General features: G+C 40.4%; 1 protein-coding gene across 2 annotated transcripts in view; it reads right to left on the bottom strand.

The window, feature by feature from the left end:
• Positions 1 to 19695, bottom strand: part of LOC126252889 (serine/threonine-protein kinase PLK4) — a 245329-nt gene that overhangs the window by 176563 nt on the left and 49071 nt on the right. The window contains exons 2-4 of one of the 2 annotated variants that reach the window (XM_049953858.1): positions 5351 to 5446; positions 4287 to 4382; positions 2416 to 2626 (exon numbers count right to left, since the gene is read on the bottom strand). In XM_049953858.1, the coding sequence (XP_049809815.1) occupies positions 2416 to 2626; positions 4287 to 4382; positions 5351 to 5446 (403 nt within the window). The remainder of the gene's footprint in view (positions 1 to 2415; positions 2627 to 4286; positions 4383 to 5350; positions 5447 to 19695) is intronic. The other variant, XM_049953859.1, reaches the window with a different exon arrangement.

The following is a 19695-nucleotide window of genomic DNA, read 5'->3' as shown; positions in this document are numbered from 1 at the left end:
CTTTGAATTTTCGGCGCGGTTGCAACAGCTCATGGAAGAGGATGCGTTCAGTGCGAAACCTGTTTTCAGTAATGAAGCAACATTTTTTCTTAATGGTGAAGTGAACAGACACAATGTGCGAATCTGGGCGGTAGAGACTCCTCACGCATTCGCGCAGCAAATTCGCAATTCACCAAAAGTTAACGTGTTTTGTGCAATCTCACAGTTTAAAGTTTACGGCCCCTTTTCCTTCTGCGAAAAAAACGTTACAGGACACGTGTATCTGGACATGCTGGAAAATTGGCTCATGCCACAACTGGAGACCGACAGCACCGACTTCATCTTTCAACAGGATGGTGCTCCACCACACTTCCATCATGATGTTCGGCATTTCTTAAACAGGAGATTGGAAAACAGATGGATCGGTCGTGGTGGAGATCATGATCAGCAATTCATGTCATGGCCTCCACGCTCTCCCGACTTAACCCCATGCAATTTCTTTCTGTGGGGTTATGTGAAAGATTCAGTGTTTAAACCTCCTCTACCAAGAAACGTGCCAGAACTGCGAGCTCGCATCAACGATGCTTTCGAACTCATTGATGGGGACATGCTGCGCCGAGTGTGGGAGGAACTTGATTATCGGCTTGATGTCTGCTGAATCACTAAAGGGGCACATATCGAACATTTGTGAATGCCTAAAAAAACTTTTTGAGTTTTTGTATGTGTGTGCAAAGCATTGTGAAAATATCTCAAATAATAAAGTTATTCTAGAGCTGTGAAATCGCATCAATCATTTGTAATAACCCTGTATATGCAACATATTTTGCATACATAGGAGAAGAAATCCACTACTCTACAATTAGACCACTGGTCGCAAACACAGCAAACAGTAACTACCATAAAATACTTAGGACTAAGAATTGGAGTGACTATAGTGGAATGACCACACAAAATGAATAGCAGAAAAAGCTGATTCTAGGCTGAGATTCATGGGAAAAATCTTACGGAAATCAACCCAGATAACAAGTAGCTTACAAAACACTTGTTGAACCAATTCTTGAGTCTTACTCTTCAGTCTGTGATTCTTACCATTTTGGATTTATAGAAGAAATAAATTTGATACAATGAAGAGAAGTGCATTTCATCATGGAATCATTTAGTTGACAAGAAAGTGTTACAGAAACACTCAACAAACTCCAGTGACAGACTCCAAAAGAGAGGTAACGTGCATCACAGAGAGATTTACTACTGAAATTCTTAGAGGATACATTCTGGAAAGAGTTGAGCAACATATTAATTCTGTCACGTTTCACAAAGTGACCAGAATGAGAAAGTACGAGAAATTAGGGCTAATATGGTGGTTTACTGACAATCATTCCTACCATGTGCCATTCACAAATGGTACACGGAAAGGGGGGGGGGGGGAAATCAGGTAGTGGTACCAGGAGTAACCCCTGCCACAAACCATAAAGTGGCTTCTGAAGTATAGCTGTAGATGCACACACACTTTTTGGCACAATCAATGAAAGATTATGCAGAAACGACAAAAAATAAATTATTCGACTCCACAACTTCAAACTGGATGTATCTGGCATTCATGTGAATACACGTGTGACATGTACATTTTGATGTTTTTTTAACTGAATTTGTGACACCTTTTACAATAACACGCCAAAGACAAACACTGTAGTGTCAGTTAATTACAGTCAAAATCACGAAAACTGTGGAGCACTTATCTACTTATAGATATGTCACTCGATTTGTGAACGTCAATACCTAACTGACTCCTAAACAAAATGAAAACTGCTGTTAACACTATGTAAATCACAATTATGTTTGAGGCAGACTTGATAAACTGTGTACAAAAGAGAAACACAAAGCATATGTTAACTTCAAATATGATGCAGCACAGTGTACCAGGAAGAGGGTGGGGGCAGAAACAGGGTGGGAAGGATCCTGTCACCCACATTTTGCATATGGGAACATATGACCTAAAGTACAATGAATGTTAAGTTCTTGGTGAGCATATTTTCCATTCTAAACTTTCCAAATTAAATGCAGCTGGTAACAAAATTATCTTCGAAGAAGCATAATATCTACAGGCAATAAAGAAAAGATAGGCAATTTATTGTCAAACTGTAGAAATACAAAACGAGATAGAGGCAATCTTTTTGAACAAGTACGTGCCTCAAAATCGTTTCACAGCTGCACAGTTGAGGAAAAATACAAATCCACAAAACACAGTTTTCAATTTTTTACACAGAAAGTAAAACATTTTCCAAAAATATGTCTTCAGAAATACATGTAGCATTGACTTATTCACAAATCTTTTTTGAGTGGTGCACAGGCATTAAAATTTTAAGTTATCTTAATGTGTTGGAGTATGTGCCGATGACAGTTTTTTTTTTTTTTACATAAAACAATATAAATACTTACCTTCTTTCTCGCTTAATATCTTGGAATTATTCTTGAGATATTTCTGCAATTCTCCATGATGACAAAGTTCAAGCACCAGATAGACAAATTTCTCATCTTCAAAATAGGTGTGTAGTTCCAATATAGAAGGATGTTTCAGTTTTGAATGTATGTTTACCTCTTGTTGAACTCTACTTATCATTCCAGCAGCCTTCATCTTCTTTTTATCTATCTGTGGTCAGAAGAACAAACTATTTATGCATGTACTACTCAGCTATTCAAAAAGTCTTGTGCTCATAACATATAGAGTAATAGGAAGCATAAGAAGGTGCTGCATTGATGAACTCCATCAGTTACCAACAATAATATAAACAGTGTAGCACACAACAAAAAACTCTGGACAGCAAAGAATCTGCAAAATGATTAGTTACATAAAACAAAGATAAAGTTGTACCTTTAAGATGATGCAACCAAGTGCAAAGGGGGAAAGAAAATCCCTTGAGCAATGAAGTCATTAGAGAACAAGCATAAGTTTGGACAGTACATGGCTTGAGGTAGGATATTGGCCATGCCCTTTTCAAAGGACGCATCCGGGAATTTGCCTTTAACAATTTAAGGAAGCCACAAAAAAAAAAAAAAAAAAAAAAAAAAAAACACCAACCTACATCTCAGTCACTAGATGAAGATTTGAATCTCACTCCTCTCAAATGCAAGTTCACCTCACTTGTTACAAGGAATATGTGTGTGTGTGTGTGTGTGTGTGTGTGTGTGTGTGTGTGTGTGTGAGTGGGAGGGGGGGGGGGGGGGGGGGCAGAACAATGAAACGAGTTGTTTCACTCTAGTTTTGTGCTTACCCAAATTCAAAAAAATTAAAGCATCTACCGTTTCAACAACAGTAGAGTTTACAAAGCTGTTGTATGATATTAGTTATATAATGTATAAATTACACATAGGTAGCAAGTGTGCTTGGTAAGACTGCATAATAAGAACATTCTTCAGAGACAGTTACTTGCAACTATAGGTCAAATGTTAGGGTGAAAGCTTTGCAATTAAGGATCAATATTAAGAGCACAGGCCAGCAACACACTGATAATGCACAGGAAGGAAGAAAACAGCGCAATGTTTACTGAGATGACTCCGTCCCTTATTATCAAAGCAGTGGGTTATTCAGCGAGGTAAGACACAATACAATGGGCTTTATTTCATATGGACCAGTATCAATCGTACAGTAGCATCTGAAATATGACAACTGAAAAAAGAAGTCCTTACTATATTACACTGCAATAAGTTACTCAAAAAATCATATTTCTGAAAGGCACTGAGCAGTACAATGATACTGATAAAGAGGATGTCTCTGATGATAACAAGAATGGTAGAAAACAAATTTGATAACTCCTTTGAGTTCCTGAAAATGCATAAACAGAACAGAAACTACCACACAATTGGATAATACATGCAGGTCTGTAATCAAAATAATCTCCCACTCCCCCTCCCCCCTGCACCCCCCATTCCCCCCCACTCACACACACACACACTCTTAACACTCTTGAATGAGACACTAATTTCAACAATCATCATTATTTAAAACACAAATACAAATTTAGAGTTTACAGCTTGTGACATCTGACAAGTCTTGATGATTTACTGACATAGTTTTTTATTTTTTTAACACTATCACAAATACCTCTGGGATTGTCTCATAAAAAATAAAAGAACATAATCAATCAATCACATATTATACACTAACTATATCTCATTTTTCCACAGTGCCTTCAATTAGTAGTTAATGTGATTTTCTTTTAATGTGATTGATATAATATCACCTTAAATGTTTTGAAACAGGGTTGAGTAATATTCTCCAAAGAATTAGACTACACACCACAGCAACTTACCATTTTAATAGCTACTTCTCTTCCATTTCTCAGACAATGTGCCCTGTACACACTTGCAAAGCCACCTTTCCCAAGTAAATTGAAGACTTCATAGTCCTAAAACAATAAATGAAATAAATACTTAATGAACTCAAATTTTAAAAGAGATAATACCTATGAGCTAAAGAACATGTTAGGCTATTTTGAAACACTTTGTGAAAAGTCTACAAACTTTTCTACTTGCTCAAACATGTTTTATGTAACACCTTGAAGTCAGTCATTCAACAGGCAACTGCATCAATACAATTGTTACTAAATGAATCTGTCTAAATGTATAAAAGAACAAAATGAACTAACATTGACTCATCTGATTTGAGACACTCCGTAAGAGTAGAAAAGCAACAGGATAAAAGAATCTGGCTGCACCTACTCCATCGGAGGAAAAAGGTGACTAAAATGGATATGGTGAATGTATAAAGTGGGCTACAAGAGCTTAAATAAACAAATAGGACTAAATAGTACAGACAAAAGAAAAGACATACTGAGAAGGCTCATAGATAATTTTGCTCATTTATTTGATATCATAGTTGAACAAAAGTCCATGAAATTTTTTGCAACCATGAACATGAAATTCAGCTTTCTAACCCACCAAAAACTTTATGCATTCTTTGTATTCATTATGGTTTAATTTAACTACTGATTAAGCAGGTTTATAGTGTCTGTGTTAAATAACAGTATATATTTAACACCACTCTTCACTTTTGTATACAAACATAAACTCAGCACAAATTGAATGAAAGGTCTGAAATTGTATCAATGCTCATTTACAGATTCTTCAGCAGAATTCCTTATTTGGAGCTTAGAAAATTGGCAGTTCTTGACTTGCTCATTATGTAACTTATCTAATCTTTTCTCATTGTAACAATTATATATTTGGTTCCACTAAAATATGTCTTATGACACCTTTGCATCTGTTAATGTCTATGCCAATTACATCAAAGACATTAGCCCTGTTAGATGCACACTCACTAAGACATTATCACCTTCAAATATTGTTGTAGTGATTGTTTGAAATAATTACTTACAGACATGCTTGTTAAAATGGAAATTCCAGATTGGGAACAGTGTACAAACAGTGATGACAGGCAGCCACAAACCTGTTTATGAATGTTGGGTGATACCTAAAATTAAAAAAAAAATTAATAGTAGGGTTCCAGAAAATAAGTATCATGGAAGAGCCATTCAGATCCCAAGGATACAGAATTTATAACAAGGAAATCCAGCAAAAGGTCATGAAAGAACAAGCTAATTAGGAACAGGGCATGTAAATATAAAAATTAATAGCTAATTGATTTTCAAGCCACCTCACCAAAAATTGGAACTTTAACCTTAAAAACAACAAACAAAATGTATACCTCCACGAATGCCCATGCTCCCTACTAATGAGAAAAATTTTCTAATGAAGATCAGGAAAGAAGAGCAAAGTGGACTTCAATGCCAAACAGAATAATAATACTGAGGTACAGTCAGGAAATGGCACACAGAAACATGCCAGTGTTGAACTTGTGGACAAAGTAACTTCATCTTTAAATTTACATACTTCAAAAAGAGGCCAAACAAACTTAAAACTTGGCAGCATTTTTACTGGAGAAACGGGGAATGGCAGCTCTATTATGTATACACGGACGGATCCTATCACAGATAAATGTACAATATTAAGTTACTAACAGGAACTGGTTCACACCACTATCCATCCAAAATTAAAATTAAATTCACATCTCTGCAGGAGAAGTATAGTAAGTGAAAACAAACAAAGAACATAGGAATTATAACTGCTGTCAATTCACTAGAAATCACACAAACCATAATATTACAGACAATTTAGAAAAACTGATACTAATCGAAGAAAGACACCAGCTATGGTTAACTTCGAACCTACAAAACAGAACAACATGGTGTCAACCTCAAACCCAGAAAAAAATTGCCCAAATTAGAAGGCAGATCAAGAGATGGGCTCGACCCAGAAGAAGACAACTAACAAAAAACCCTTTCACTAATGTTGAAAAGTGAAGTCAGGAAAACAGCACATATTAAAAAGTTGACCAGAAGACAAGCAGTTGTGCCTAGTTCCCTAGCAGAACCTTCTATTTTACACATAGTACTTTGTTTACTTTCTGTTTTCATGTATTTCTGTGAAGAAGTGAATTGTACCTGTGTATTTTTCTGTGTAGGCTACTGTTTACTAATTTATTCTAGGTTTTTTTCATAAATTCTTGTGCATCGTCTATAGTTTGAGCCGACTTTTTAGAGTAGTATAAACTAGAAGTAGCGTATCAGTAAAACTTAGATAGCACATTGTGACTTATTGGTTGGTGCTGCATTACTTGTGATATAAACAACAACTTATCAAAGATGGATACAGACAGCACCTGTTGTGTACAGCTACAGGGGTATTGGTCACTGTCTGTAACCAGCTCTGAGCTGTGTTGGACACAGTCGACAGGCTCCAGGCTACTGCCTTGAGCTGCAGTGGAGCTGGGGCACGTGAGACGAATGCTTTGGCACCTCTAGAGCCCATTGCATTGCCTAGGATCCTTAATGCCACACCACCTTCCGATTCGCATGCACTGGCCAATCGACACTCACCTGACGGTAACTGGCAAACAGCAGTGAGGTCATGAATCTTAAAAGGTGGAAGGCAAAAGTGGGTACTGGCTGCGTGAGTCTCCCCTCATGCCTAAAAAACGGGTTTGAGGTGTTTCCCATTGCTGGAAGTACACTAGTGTCCAAAAATAAAGTATAACCATGAAAAAAAGGCCTTACTCTCTTATCAAGAACAGCACCGGGGTCACAGATCTTCAGATGGAAGGCAAAAGTGGGTACCAGCCGTACGGCTGTCTCCTTACACCTGGAAACAGGTTTGTGGTATTGCCCACTGCTTGAAATACACTAGGGACCAAAAGTTAAGCATAATCATGAAAAGAGAACATCAGGATGTGAGAACGATTACTGAACAAGCTGCAGCTTAGTTAAATTGCATTTGGCACAAAACAGTTCCCGAAACATAATGTTAGAAAAACGTTGTGATAGCTAAGATACACATTATAGAAAATAAAACAACTGGGAAATCTCTTCCACAATGAAAGAAGCTGTTAATAAGGAATACCATTATCCCCAACAGCCACACATGCTACTCAGTGATGTGGCATGCTCTCTACGAGACGGTTCAAGACCTCTCTTGGCAGTCGATCCTACGCGGTTGCTCAGAAAGTAATGCACCACATTTTTTTTCCCAGCCAAAAACAATGTTATGGATGGGAAACATTAAGTGTCTATTATCTGAAGTTTCTTGAGCGAGTACGCCAAGTTTCCGTCATTTCTGATAGGTAGCGTAGCTGCAGGACAGTTTCAGAATGGCATCTGTAGGTGATGTACGTTAGAAGCAACATGCTGTCATCGAATTTCTTACTGCAGAGAAAGAAACTGTGGAGAATATTCACAAACACTTGTGTAAAGTCTATGGAGCATCTAATGTCGACAGAAATACAGTTAGTCACTGGGCACGGAGAAGGAGGTCATCAAAAGGCGGTTCGGTGGAGCTCTACGATTTGCAGCGGTCGGGGAGATCATCCATGGCTGTCATACCTGAAATGTTGCAGCAAGCTGATGTTGCCATTCGTGAGGCTAAATGCATTATGACTCAGCCATTAGCACTGCATCTGCAATTATCCACACTCTTTGATATTTAAAAGTGTGTGCAAGATGGGTCCCGTGGTGTCTAACTGTGGATCACAAATTGCACAGAAAAAATATTTGTTGCAACGTTTTGAAGCTGAGGGGGAGGCCTTCTTGTCCCGGATTGTGACAGGTGATGAAACCTGGGTTCACCATTTTGAGCCCAAAACAAAATGACAGTTGATAGAAACATTCCACACAGAGGAAAAAATTCAAAGCAACTCTTTCCACCAGTAAGGCCATGACCACCGTGTTCGGGGACTGTGAAGGTGTGATTCTTATTGATGTGATGCCAAGAGGTGGTATCATTAATTCAGAAGCATATTTCAACACATTAACAAAACTCGAGACACATTTCCAGTGACTTTGGCACCACAGAAAACCATGAGGTGTTTTGCTGCAACACGATAACACGGCCCCACACAAGTCTGAGGACTGCTGAACACATCACAACACAAGATTAGACAGTGTTACCCCGTCCACCCTACAGCCCTGACCTAGTCCCCTTGGACTTCCACTTGTCTGAGCCATTTAAGGATGCTATTCGAGAAAGACATTTTGAGGACAATGAGGAGATGATAGAAAACACAGTGAAGCACTGGCTCCACCACCTGGACAAGGATAGGTACCGACAGGGCATACACACCCTTGTTTCGTGCTGGAGGAAGACCACAGAACAGGATGGAGATTAAGTGGAAAAATAGGGTGTGTAGATGAAACCCCATTCTTTACGTTCAATAAAGAACTGTTGAAGAAAAAAATATGTGGTGCATTACTTTCAGGAAACCCTCATATTTCTCAGCACGAGTGGTGCAGAGGTCTGGAAGCGTCCTTGGTTGAGACTGAAGGGAGGCAATTTCCTCCCTAGTGCATCCCAGGAACATTCTATAGGATTCAGACACAGGATTCTCACTAGCCCGTCAAAGCAATGGATATCTTCACCTCCAATAGTCATCTACCAGAGCAGCTTGATGTGGATGGGCATTATCACAAGAGAACTCTCGACCAACCAAACTGCTGCAAAGGCAAACTTGTGGTAGCAGTACCTCATCTCTCTAACTCAGAGTGTTTACAATATCTCTCCGACCACCAACAGAGATGTGCAGCTTCCTACAGCCATTCTACATGATGCCATGATCAAAATGGTCTATTCCTATTATGTTCCTGTGGTAGTATTGACTATCAGGTTCTCTCTAATGTCCAACAAGAATCATTTTGCAAAATTTAGTAGGGTTTATCTGTCAAGAGCACATTCCTTCACTCATTCATGATCCAATTTTGATGTTGCCGATTCCACAATACACGTGCCCATCTCTGTGCTGGGGTGAGTGGGATGCAAACAGCTGCATGTATGGCAAACAGTTCTCCATTCTGTCCCCCCAAAACACAGTTTGTCAGCAAACAGGAACTTCTGAGGCAGCTGCAAGCTCTGCAGCCAACTGTCTTGGAGGTGTGCTTCAATTTAGTCCAGCTGTTAAAGTTATTCTTGATCAATCCTATACTGGCCTGTGACAAACACCACCTGTACCTCAAAACCATCACCAAAGCCTCGAAATGACACTTTGTGGCACATTTACTTTGGTCCGTGCCTGGCCTGCATGCGAGCAGCCTAGTATTCTACCTTGAAAAACTGGGTCCAAATGGCATCTTTGTGGCATTATGTTGTCAACTTCACCAAGAAACTACACTCTACCCACTACAAATGGAAAAACAAAACAGAGACACAGGTGTCTCATGCACTGTTGTGCTGACCTTCCAGTTACACTACTATTCACAGCACGCAGTACTCCTTTCCTATAAATATGAGGGTTAGAACTTAAATAGGGGTAACTATTTATTCACAACCGATGCGAAAGAGTTAAATGTTTGCACCTGTTACTGTCCTTGAAAGTAGTCACCAGAGTTGTGTAGAACCTGTTGCCAGTGATGTAGAAGGCATAGTACACCGTTAGCAGAGCCTGTTCTGTTGATGGTGTGAATAGAGGAGTCTACTGCCTATCGAATCTCTGGAACAATTCTGAAGCGAATACCATGAAGTGGTTCCTTCATCTTCGGAATCAAATCAAAGTCACAAGGACTTAAGTCCGGGGAATGTGGTGTAGCTTGCGCTGTACGTGCCCACGCACTGTCGTGCATAACGATGGGTGGGTTGCGCAGAAAGTGTCGCCGCTTCCTGCGCAAAGCTGGTCGCAAGTGATGCTCCAAAAACGAACAATAATACTGTCCACTGACAGTCTGCCGTGGGGGATCATAATGTGTTAGGATAACACCACCACAGTCGTACATGAGAATCACCATAACTTTCACCATACTAGGGCACTTTCGACTTTCGCGGCGAGCCATAATGACGCCATTCGTTGGATTGGCACATCAGTTTTGGCAAGTACGATGTGGCCCTGTGGTCCACGTCTCATCCAGTGTTATGATACGTAATCCACCAACTAGACAAGAAAAGGAGGTAAGATACATCCAGATAACTACAGAGGTAGTCTCTTTTGGACTGTGTCCACAACATTTTCTCCAGTATTTTCTATAGTAGATTTAAACAACAACTACAGCAAGATGTAGTGAATACAAAGGAGGCCACACATCCTAAAGAAACTGTGCAGAACATATCATCACTTTAAAATTATTCTCATCATATTACAGGAAACAATACAAGTCTTTGTAAATCTTAAGAAAGTATATGACTATGTCCATGGACAATACAAAAGATAATTACAGATGAATATGGAAAGTTGCAGTCTGAGAGAATAAGTCAGTACTGTTCGCATAGAAAATTGGAACCTTTTTATAAGATTCACTGAAGTTGACCAACAAAGGCCATAACATGAAAATAAATAAATACAAATAATGGCACTGGTCTTTTGCTTTCATTCTTTCACCAGATTCACTTGCACATGCAGTTACCTGTATGCCCCACATCTTTTATCTTCAGGTTAAGTGTTGTCCATGTTCATTTTGTGCATGGCAACATGTCAACACAAATTCTGTGTAAATCTTTGTCGGACCTTTAAAAAAACCTCATTTCTGCTGGTATCTTGCTGAGATGGAATCACAAGTAATATTTTTTACGGATTCAAATTGACTCATTAGTTACTTGTTTGTAAATAATTCACAATTGTGTCTAGTACTTCCCAGAATTTTTCTGTGTAGTGTTGCATAACTCCATTTACTGAAACATTATAGGTTTTCCTACATAGTTTTGTTACTATTTAAGTGGAGGTATGTGAATTATTTCAATCACATTAGAATTCATTTTCACCCACAGAATAATTTTTAAAATGTTGGATTCAACTTAAAAATTTTCATAGAGCAACAAAAATGTTTGAATAAAAATTGTAACCAATACGTAAAATACAAAATATTGACTGAGAGGACAGACCAAGAGAACCCTGAAAATGGAGAGATGAGTGGCACACTGACTGACATACACTAATAGGAGAGATGGGGAGGGAGATACTGACTGATTATGGCTGAGCTGCAAAATAAACTCTCTTTATTGAGGGAAATGAGGAAGTTTTAGGGAGGCAAATGCACTTTCTCTCTCTCTCTCTCTCTCTCTCTCTCTCGCTCTCACTCTCTCCCTTCTGCCCACACTTCCTCTCTAGAAGTAAAATCTGACTTGAATCAGGGAAACACAAAAGACAAAAAAAGGGGGGAATAAAACAACACCAATTAAAGGAAAGCGAGAGAAAGTGATTGTGGATGAGGTATAGCCTGCAGTAGCCTTGCTCTCAAGAAGTGTCAGTCTCACATTGTATGCAGGGGAGTTTGAGGAGGTTGAAAAGTACAAGTGCGGAACTGGGAACTGACAATAGATGCAGAGGTGTTGGGTTCTGAGTATGGCCAAGAATTTACATTCAGTAAGAGAATTGCCTACAAACTGTAAGGGTTCATGTTTCATTTCCATTCTGGTACATCCCACCACCTATCCAAGATATCAGTAGTTGTACAAGCAGTTATTCCAAAGCAAATGCTAAAATTCTGAATTCTGTTTCACAGATTTATTTCACTTAATGGCAAATTTACCTAACTTGCTATTTTACTGTGAAATAGGTACACAGATGAGAGATGCTGATATATCTGCCTTTGCAACTGAACTACATTCCTTTGGCAAGGGAAAATATTTATGTACAGAAGCCAACTTCTGTTGTTTCCTTTGTGTCTGAGCAAAACCATGGGTCTCACATAAATTTGCTTTGAAAACCTAAATTCTAAAAATTTCTGTAAAATTTACACTTGCTTTCCCTGTTAATTACATCAAAACCTTTGCATGTGTTGTGATACTGATGTATCTTCAAACATAGAGTGCTGCAAAGAACTTTCTTTGTTCTATAGCATCAGTTTCAGCCCATGTTTGTGCTTTATACAGTTTTGGCAGAAGTACCTTTGTTTAAAAGAACCATTCATCCTAAAGTTCAGAGTACCATACATCTACTTGAATAAACTTATATTTTTAGTAACTTTTGTATATTATGAGGCTTGTACACAAAATATTTCATAAGTAATAGTTACTGTAGTGTATATACACACATCAAAAAAAGTCTGGCATCACCGTGGTTCCCAGAACTCCTGAAAATAGACATTGACTGTGGATATTGTATCACAGACACAGTCCCTCTGACTGTTCAGAGATGTCACTAAACGTGCCCAAAGATGTAAACAACCATGCACGAGCTAGATCCAGTCATTTCACCAGGAAGAAGGTACACAGCTCGTGTTGTCTGTAGCTCAACCATGCCTAGACAGTCAGTACTGTGGTTTGATCATGTTCACATTGTTAGTTTGTGCCAGGAAGGGTTCTCAACAAGGGAAGTGTCCAAGCGTCTCTGAATGAACCAAAGCGATGCTGTTCGGACATGGAGGAGATACAGAGAGAGACACGATCTGTCGATGACATGCCTCGCTCAGTCTGCTCAAGGGCTACTACTGCAATGGATGACTGCTACCTGTGGATTATGGCTCAGTGGAACCCTGGCAGTAACACCACCATGTTGAATAATGCTTTTTGTGTAGCCACAGGACATCGTGTTACACTCAAACTGCGTGCAACAGGCTGCATGATGCGCAACTTCACTCCCGATGTGCATGGCGAGGTCCATCTTTGCAACCTCGACACCATGCAGCACGGTACAGATGGGCCCAACAACATGCCGAATGGACCACTCAGGATTGGCATCACGTTCCCTTCACCAATGATTGTCGCATATGCCTTCAACCAGACAATTGTCGGAGATGTGTTTGGAGGCAACCCGGTCAGGCTGAATGCCTTAGACACACTGTCCAGTGAGTGCAGCAAGGTGGAGGTTCCCTGCTGTTTTGGGATGGCATTGTGCGGGGTCGACGTCCACTGGTGGTCATGGAAGGCGCCATAAATGCTGTATGATATGTGAATGCCAGCCTCCGACCGACAGTGCAACCATATCGGCAGCATATTGTCAAGGCATTCATGTTCAAGGACAACAATTCACGCCTCCATTGTGCACACCTTGTGAATGACTTCCTTCAGAATAATAACACTGCTCGACTAGAGTGGCCAGCATGTTCTCCAGATATGAACCCTACTGAACATGCCTGGGATGGATTGAAAAAGGCTGTTTATGGACGACGTTACCCACCAACCACTCTGAGGGATCTACACCAAATTGCCGTTGAGGAGTGGGACAACCTGCACCAACAGTGCCTTGATGAACTTTTGAATAGTATGTCATGATGAATACAGGCAAGCATCAATGCAAGAGGATGTGCTACTGGGTATTAGAGATACTGGTGTGTACAGCAATCTGGGCCCCACCTCTGAAGGTCTCGCTGTGTGGTTGTACAACATGCAATGTGTGGTTTTCATGAGCAATAAAAAGGACAGAAATGATGTTTATGTTGATCTCTATTCCAATTTTCTGTACAGATTCCGGAACTCTCAGAACTGAGGTGATGCAAAACTTTTTTTTGATTAGTGTATTATAGCTCTCAACATGGGAGTGCGTTGACATAATTTATCATAAAGCTGATTCTGAGTTTGTTACATGAGTCTGCTTGCGACCATAATTTTCTCGAAAAATGTGGTTTCAGGGAATCAGTAACTTCTTTCCCAGATCTTTCTGCTGACATGACAAAAACCTCTTTGTTAAATGTTAATTGTTCCAGGTGTTTAAAATAAGTAAACTGCTTTATAAGACACTCTGTGCTAATCACAATGCAGCTCCAACGTGAATGCTGTTCTCAGACATGGGATAGATTTACTGTTGTTTGTAAGACGCTGCAACCCACTGCCCTGACTACAGCTACAAGACAGGAAGCTGCTGTGAATGGGTGTGTTGACAGGGCTACCAAAACATGTGCACAACAGATACTAAAGAAACCTTACACATTATGCTCCTCCCCTATGGATATTATCTCCTCTACAGGATGTAAAGGATCTATCACTACTCATCCAACTGACTGTGATGGGCATGTCTGTGATAGGTCTAGAGGCTCAGTACAGAGAACCGAACAAGGTGGCACAGTGGTTAGCACACTGGACTCACATTCGGGAGGACGACAATTCAAACCCACGTCCAGCCATCCTGATTTAGGTTTCCCGTGATTTCCCTAAATCTCTTCAGGCACAAGCCGGGATGGTTCCTTCCAAAGGGCACGGCCAACTTCCTTTACCATCCTTCCCTAGCCCGATGGGACCGATGACCTCAACACTTGGTCCCCTCCCCCAAATCAACCTAGCCACTAATCAATAAAGGGAAGGCAAAGGGAGAGCAGAACTCAGGGCATTACACTCATCCGCATAATTAAAAAGTCTGAAGTGCTGTCTTCCACTGAAACTGAATCTGAACCAGTGAGACTCACTTCACATTTTATAAAGTAGCTGTGTACCTTTTTGATGTGAGGCACACACAGTCATCAGCATTTCAAATGTACAGTACATAAAGGTACCCAGATGGAAATGGCAATAAGAGATAAGAATGATGCCATACACACTCATGATGTATACCTGGAGGCACCATTCAACATGTTGAAGAGGCTATTCCAGCAACCATTTGGGGGACAGGATGCAGTCAAATGCAAACTGTGGTGCATGTTAGAACAATAAATGCCTGCCGTTTAGGCAACAAGGTCATACTTGGTTCATTCCAACGACTGGCAGAGACCATCCTTGCTCTCAGAGTTTCAATTAAGCTCACAATCTGCAGAACTGATTGTAGCCCCCTGATTTTGAGTTGAGGGGAAGTTTAGTACCAAAGACTTCAAAAGGTTCTGTTATAAGCTAGGCTGTGACTTCCTAGACTTATCCAATAGCTTTGGCAACTGTACAGCCCCCTACATGGGTCATTTGTGGGCTACACATTGGAGGCTGCTACACTTATATCTAATCGTTTAAGCGACTCTCCATCCAGTCCAGATTATGATAGCTGTAGTAGACCCCAGAGGCATTGGCATAAGATCCCAAGAAATGCCTTCGCAGACGGGCAGATGGAAGGATTAAAATCCTAGTTATCAACTACTCTATCATTCACAAAAAATACCAGAGTTTAAAGTGCTCCTAAAAGGCAGTGGAGCTCACAGAATACCTTTCACAAAAAGACAGCAAAAACCTGAAATTCACAGCATCGATATTTTTGGGGAAAATTTATGCGTATATTGAAAGGAAAAGGCCAATGATGGGATGTGGAGGTAGTGTACTTGTCACAGTAGACTAGAAACTCAAATACACTGAGACAGAAATTGAAGTTGTGAGACTGTGCAAGACACATTATCAATGATGAGCATAAAATTATAAATGGATCTCTCTAGCAACAACCAGACTCACCTTCAGATGTAATCGAAAACATCAGAGAGAACTTCAGTTCGCCAGCACATACGTTCCCAAATCATACTATCATAACTGGTACTCTCTACCCATCCAACAATCAACTGGAATAATTACAGTTTTGTAGGAGCTACGCATTACAAGACATCCAGCAAAACAATACTAAATACCTGCTCTGAAAATAACATGTAACAGGTAGTTTAGAAACCCATTTATCACCATCTGATCTAATGGTAAAAAACAGATCTGACCTCTTTGAGGGTGGTCATGTTGAAACTGATATGAGTGACATTGAGGCCATCATAGCAACAATCGTTACGTAAGTAAAAATGACAACTAAAACAAGTACAAAGATTTATATGTACAGTACACTTTATATGAGGCAATAGTATCATATCTTAATGAGGAACTTGAGACATTTAGCTCTGGACAAGAGCATGTATAAGCAGGTGTAAAACTATAGTTGACTATGTACTGGATAGATATCTAGCTAGTAGAACAGTTGATGATGGGACAGACAGTCAATGGTTTAGAGTCACTGTTAAGAAACTTCAAAAGAAATAGAGACTGCTGCAAAATGGGTATAAATAAAGCATAGTGCTATAGGTAAAGAAGCGCTGAGTGACACATGCTTGGCTATCACGAGGGCAATGCATGAAGCCTCAAAGTTTACTGTAGCAGAATATTATTGAAAGATCTCTCACAAATTAAAGCTGGAGGTGAGACTGTTACAGAAAGATACAGTGCCAAGAGTAAGCAAAAATTTTCAGTGAAAAAGGACAGGCAGTTCAAGAGAAATATTCAAAATATTCATGTCAAAAAATCTAAAATCACACACCAAGTACCTCTATGCAAGGCCTTCCAGCCTCCCTGACCTTTTTGCTGAGATGCCAGGAGGGGCGAATCATACTATCTTTGTGTAGGTCACCCGTCTCATCAGAGCACCTTCTCCAACTGGTTTACTCGAAAAGGCAGCCTGGCTCTAGTCAGGTAGAGAATTCTATACACTCTACGCACACTTGACGTGGCCTCAAGAGAACTATTCACACTCCAGCTACAGTTGGCAATAGCATCCAACCCCGAGTCTTGGGGCTGGATAGATACAGTTAGCTTGTTTCTCGCTAACACAGGATGACAATCAGCCAGTTGCCAACGAGCTGCTAAATACAAATGCCTTGTGGCTAAACTACCGCAAGAAGAACCATGGAGAACTGTAACACAGAAAAAATAACTGATGATACTGTCTTATCTGCACCAGGAAAAGGGCTTAATTTTCCACTGACAACAATGACTCTACCAACCGCCAAATTTATGAGCACAGCGGTACAAGTTTGCGCTAACACTTCCATGGGATGCTGCGGAACAAATACAGCGTGAAACATGCTGTATGCTTACTAGGGCTGTTCCATTGAAGCTAAACATCTTGAAGGAAGATAGGGAATTACTTAAGCACCTCCGAGAAGATTCTGAGACAGTTATCCTCCCATCAGACAAAAGTCCTGCTACCATGCCAAATATACAAGCAAAAAATGTATGACCTATTAAAGGACAACCCCACAAAAGAAATGAAGAGAATTCTACTAACTGACTGAAGAAGAAAACCATCAAGCTTCTCCAACACACATTTCAAGATAAGAAGGCAGTGAAGAGACTTCATCCCTAAGCAGTTAGGTCGCCTAGACTTTAGACTGTTTAAAGTCCACAAAGAAGGAATGCCACACCACCCAATTATCAGCAACATTGGTGCACCCACATATTAATTAGCAAAACACCTGACAGCCATTCTCAGCCTCCCTTGCAGGCAAATGCCTGCACCACATATGGAATTCAGCGCATTTCATCCACAAGCTCCAGAAGTTCCGTCTGGGCCAAGAAGACTTCATGATGAGCTTCGATGTGGTACTTCTCTTTACAAGGGTACCAGTAAAAGAGTCTCTAAGTTTAATAGGAAAAAAAGCTCTGTGACAGTCCTAAATAAACTGTTTGAATTCATGCTTATGTCAACCTATTTTCTATTCGACAGCAAGTACAGACAGAATGGCTAAGGGCTTCCCACCATCACCACTGGTAGTCAGCATGCTTACGGAGGCATTTGAAGAAGTCCTTGAGTCAGAAGTTTACAAGCCCTAGTGCATTTTCAATACCAGTATGTAACTGATACATTCATTGCCTGAATGCAAGGACAATGTCATCTACAATACTTCCAGCGACACCTGAATTCACTGTGCCAAAACACCAAATTCACGACAGAGACAGAAAAAAATAATCAACTTCTATTTCTGGTTGTGCTCGTCAAGTGAAGACCAGATGGACACCAGGACACAGCATTTATCATAAATCAATACATGCAGATTTGTACTTCCATGTCTCCAGCTGTTGTGCCCCTTCAAAACAAGGTGCCCTCAGCACACCTGTGCAAAGAGGATACGAAATCATGGATCAAGACCGTCTAGCAGGCAAATTGCAGCACCTACAAGCAGTGTTCCATACAAACATTTGCAGCAACCATCAGATACAACTTGCCATAATACCGAAGAAGATAGGCCACAGCCCGCTGAGGATGAAGTGAAACCTGTTGCAACAGGGATTATTGCACATACTGGGAACATATCACAAAAAATGGGACAAATACTATGGAAATGTTACATCAAATGCTTGTTCTGCTCATCAGCCCTAAACAAAAGCTTTGTTGGGATCAGTCAAGGATAACCCAGTAATCTGGAAACTGGGAGTCTACCTCATCCCTTGCCGGTGTAAAAAAAAAAATGTGTGTAAGCCAGACTACCTGATGGTAAAGGAGAGAGACACTGAGCACAAATGCCACACAGACAACAAACAACTGACAAATTCTGCTGTGAAAAATCACTGCACATCTCACAGGCATGTCATGAGTTATGATGGCACAAAGTTATTGCAACAATCCAAAACCTTTTGCGACTGTATTCTAAAAGATGGTCCGCCCCTCGTGGTCTCGCGGTAGCGTTCTCGCTTCCCGAGCACGGGGTCCCGGGTTCGATTCCCGGCGGGTTCAGGAATTTTTCCTGCCTCGAGATGACTGGGTGTTGTTGTGTCGTCTTCATCATCATCATTCATCCCCATTACGGTCGGAGGAAGGCAACGGCAAACCACCTCCATTAGGACCTTGCCTAGTAAGGCGGTGCGGGTCTCCCGCATCGTTCCCCTACGCTCTGTAAACAAGCATGGGACTTCATTTCCATTCTAAAAGATGCTTTAGAGATCCGGCTACACAATGAACAACTAAACAAAGATGGCAGTTTTCAGTTAAGCAAGGCCTTGAGGATGGTCAAAATTCAAGGGCAATCTGTGTGGAAATCCACTCCCATCATGGCAACTGAAGAGAATGAGAATGTCTAGTTGCCATACCGGTAGTGGCAGCAGCGGGACTGAAAATGTCCAACTGAGCTCCAGCAATGCTCTTTGCCCACTAACATGTGAGGTCGGCACCTACAGATGGCTGGCCAGAGGTTAAAGGGAGGTGGGGGGTTGTATAAAGATGGATGGAACCCAACAGAAGACTGTCAGTCATCAGGAGCCTGTTAATAGATGTCGGCTTGCCGAAATATCGCACCTACTGAATGATGCCACCCAGTTAAATACGTGAGAAGTATTCAAGATCTTCCTACACCAAGAAAATTTAAAATCAAGCATAAATTTGATTTCATCAGCATAGAAGAAATCAAACAAGACAAAGTGTCACAAGAAGAGAGTTTTTAATGTGGGTATAATCAAGCACGAACTAGAGAAAAATCATCATTTTTTGCGAACTGACAAAACAACAACTCACATCAGCAGAATTTGAAAAAATGTGTCACCTTTTCTGATCAAAATTAGTGACCGTAGTGACGGCCGTATACTAACATGAAACTTCCA

The sequence above is a fragment of the Schistocerca nitens genome, chromosome 4 (genome assembly GCF_023898315.1).
Source record: "Schistocerca nitens isolate TAMUIC-IGC-003100 chromosome 4, iqSchNite1.1, whole genome shotgun sequence".
In the NCBI taxonomy this organism is placed as follows: domain Eukaryota; kingdom Metazoa; phylum Arthropoda; class Insecta; order Orthoptera; family Acrididae; genus Schistocerca; species Schistocerca nitens.
Note: the sequence above shows the minus strand (reverse complement) of the source record. Positions and strands in the feature narration are given on the sequence as shown.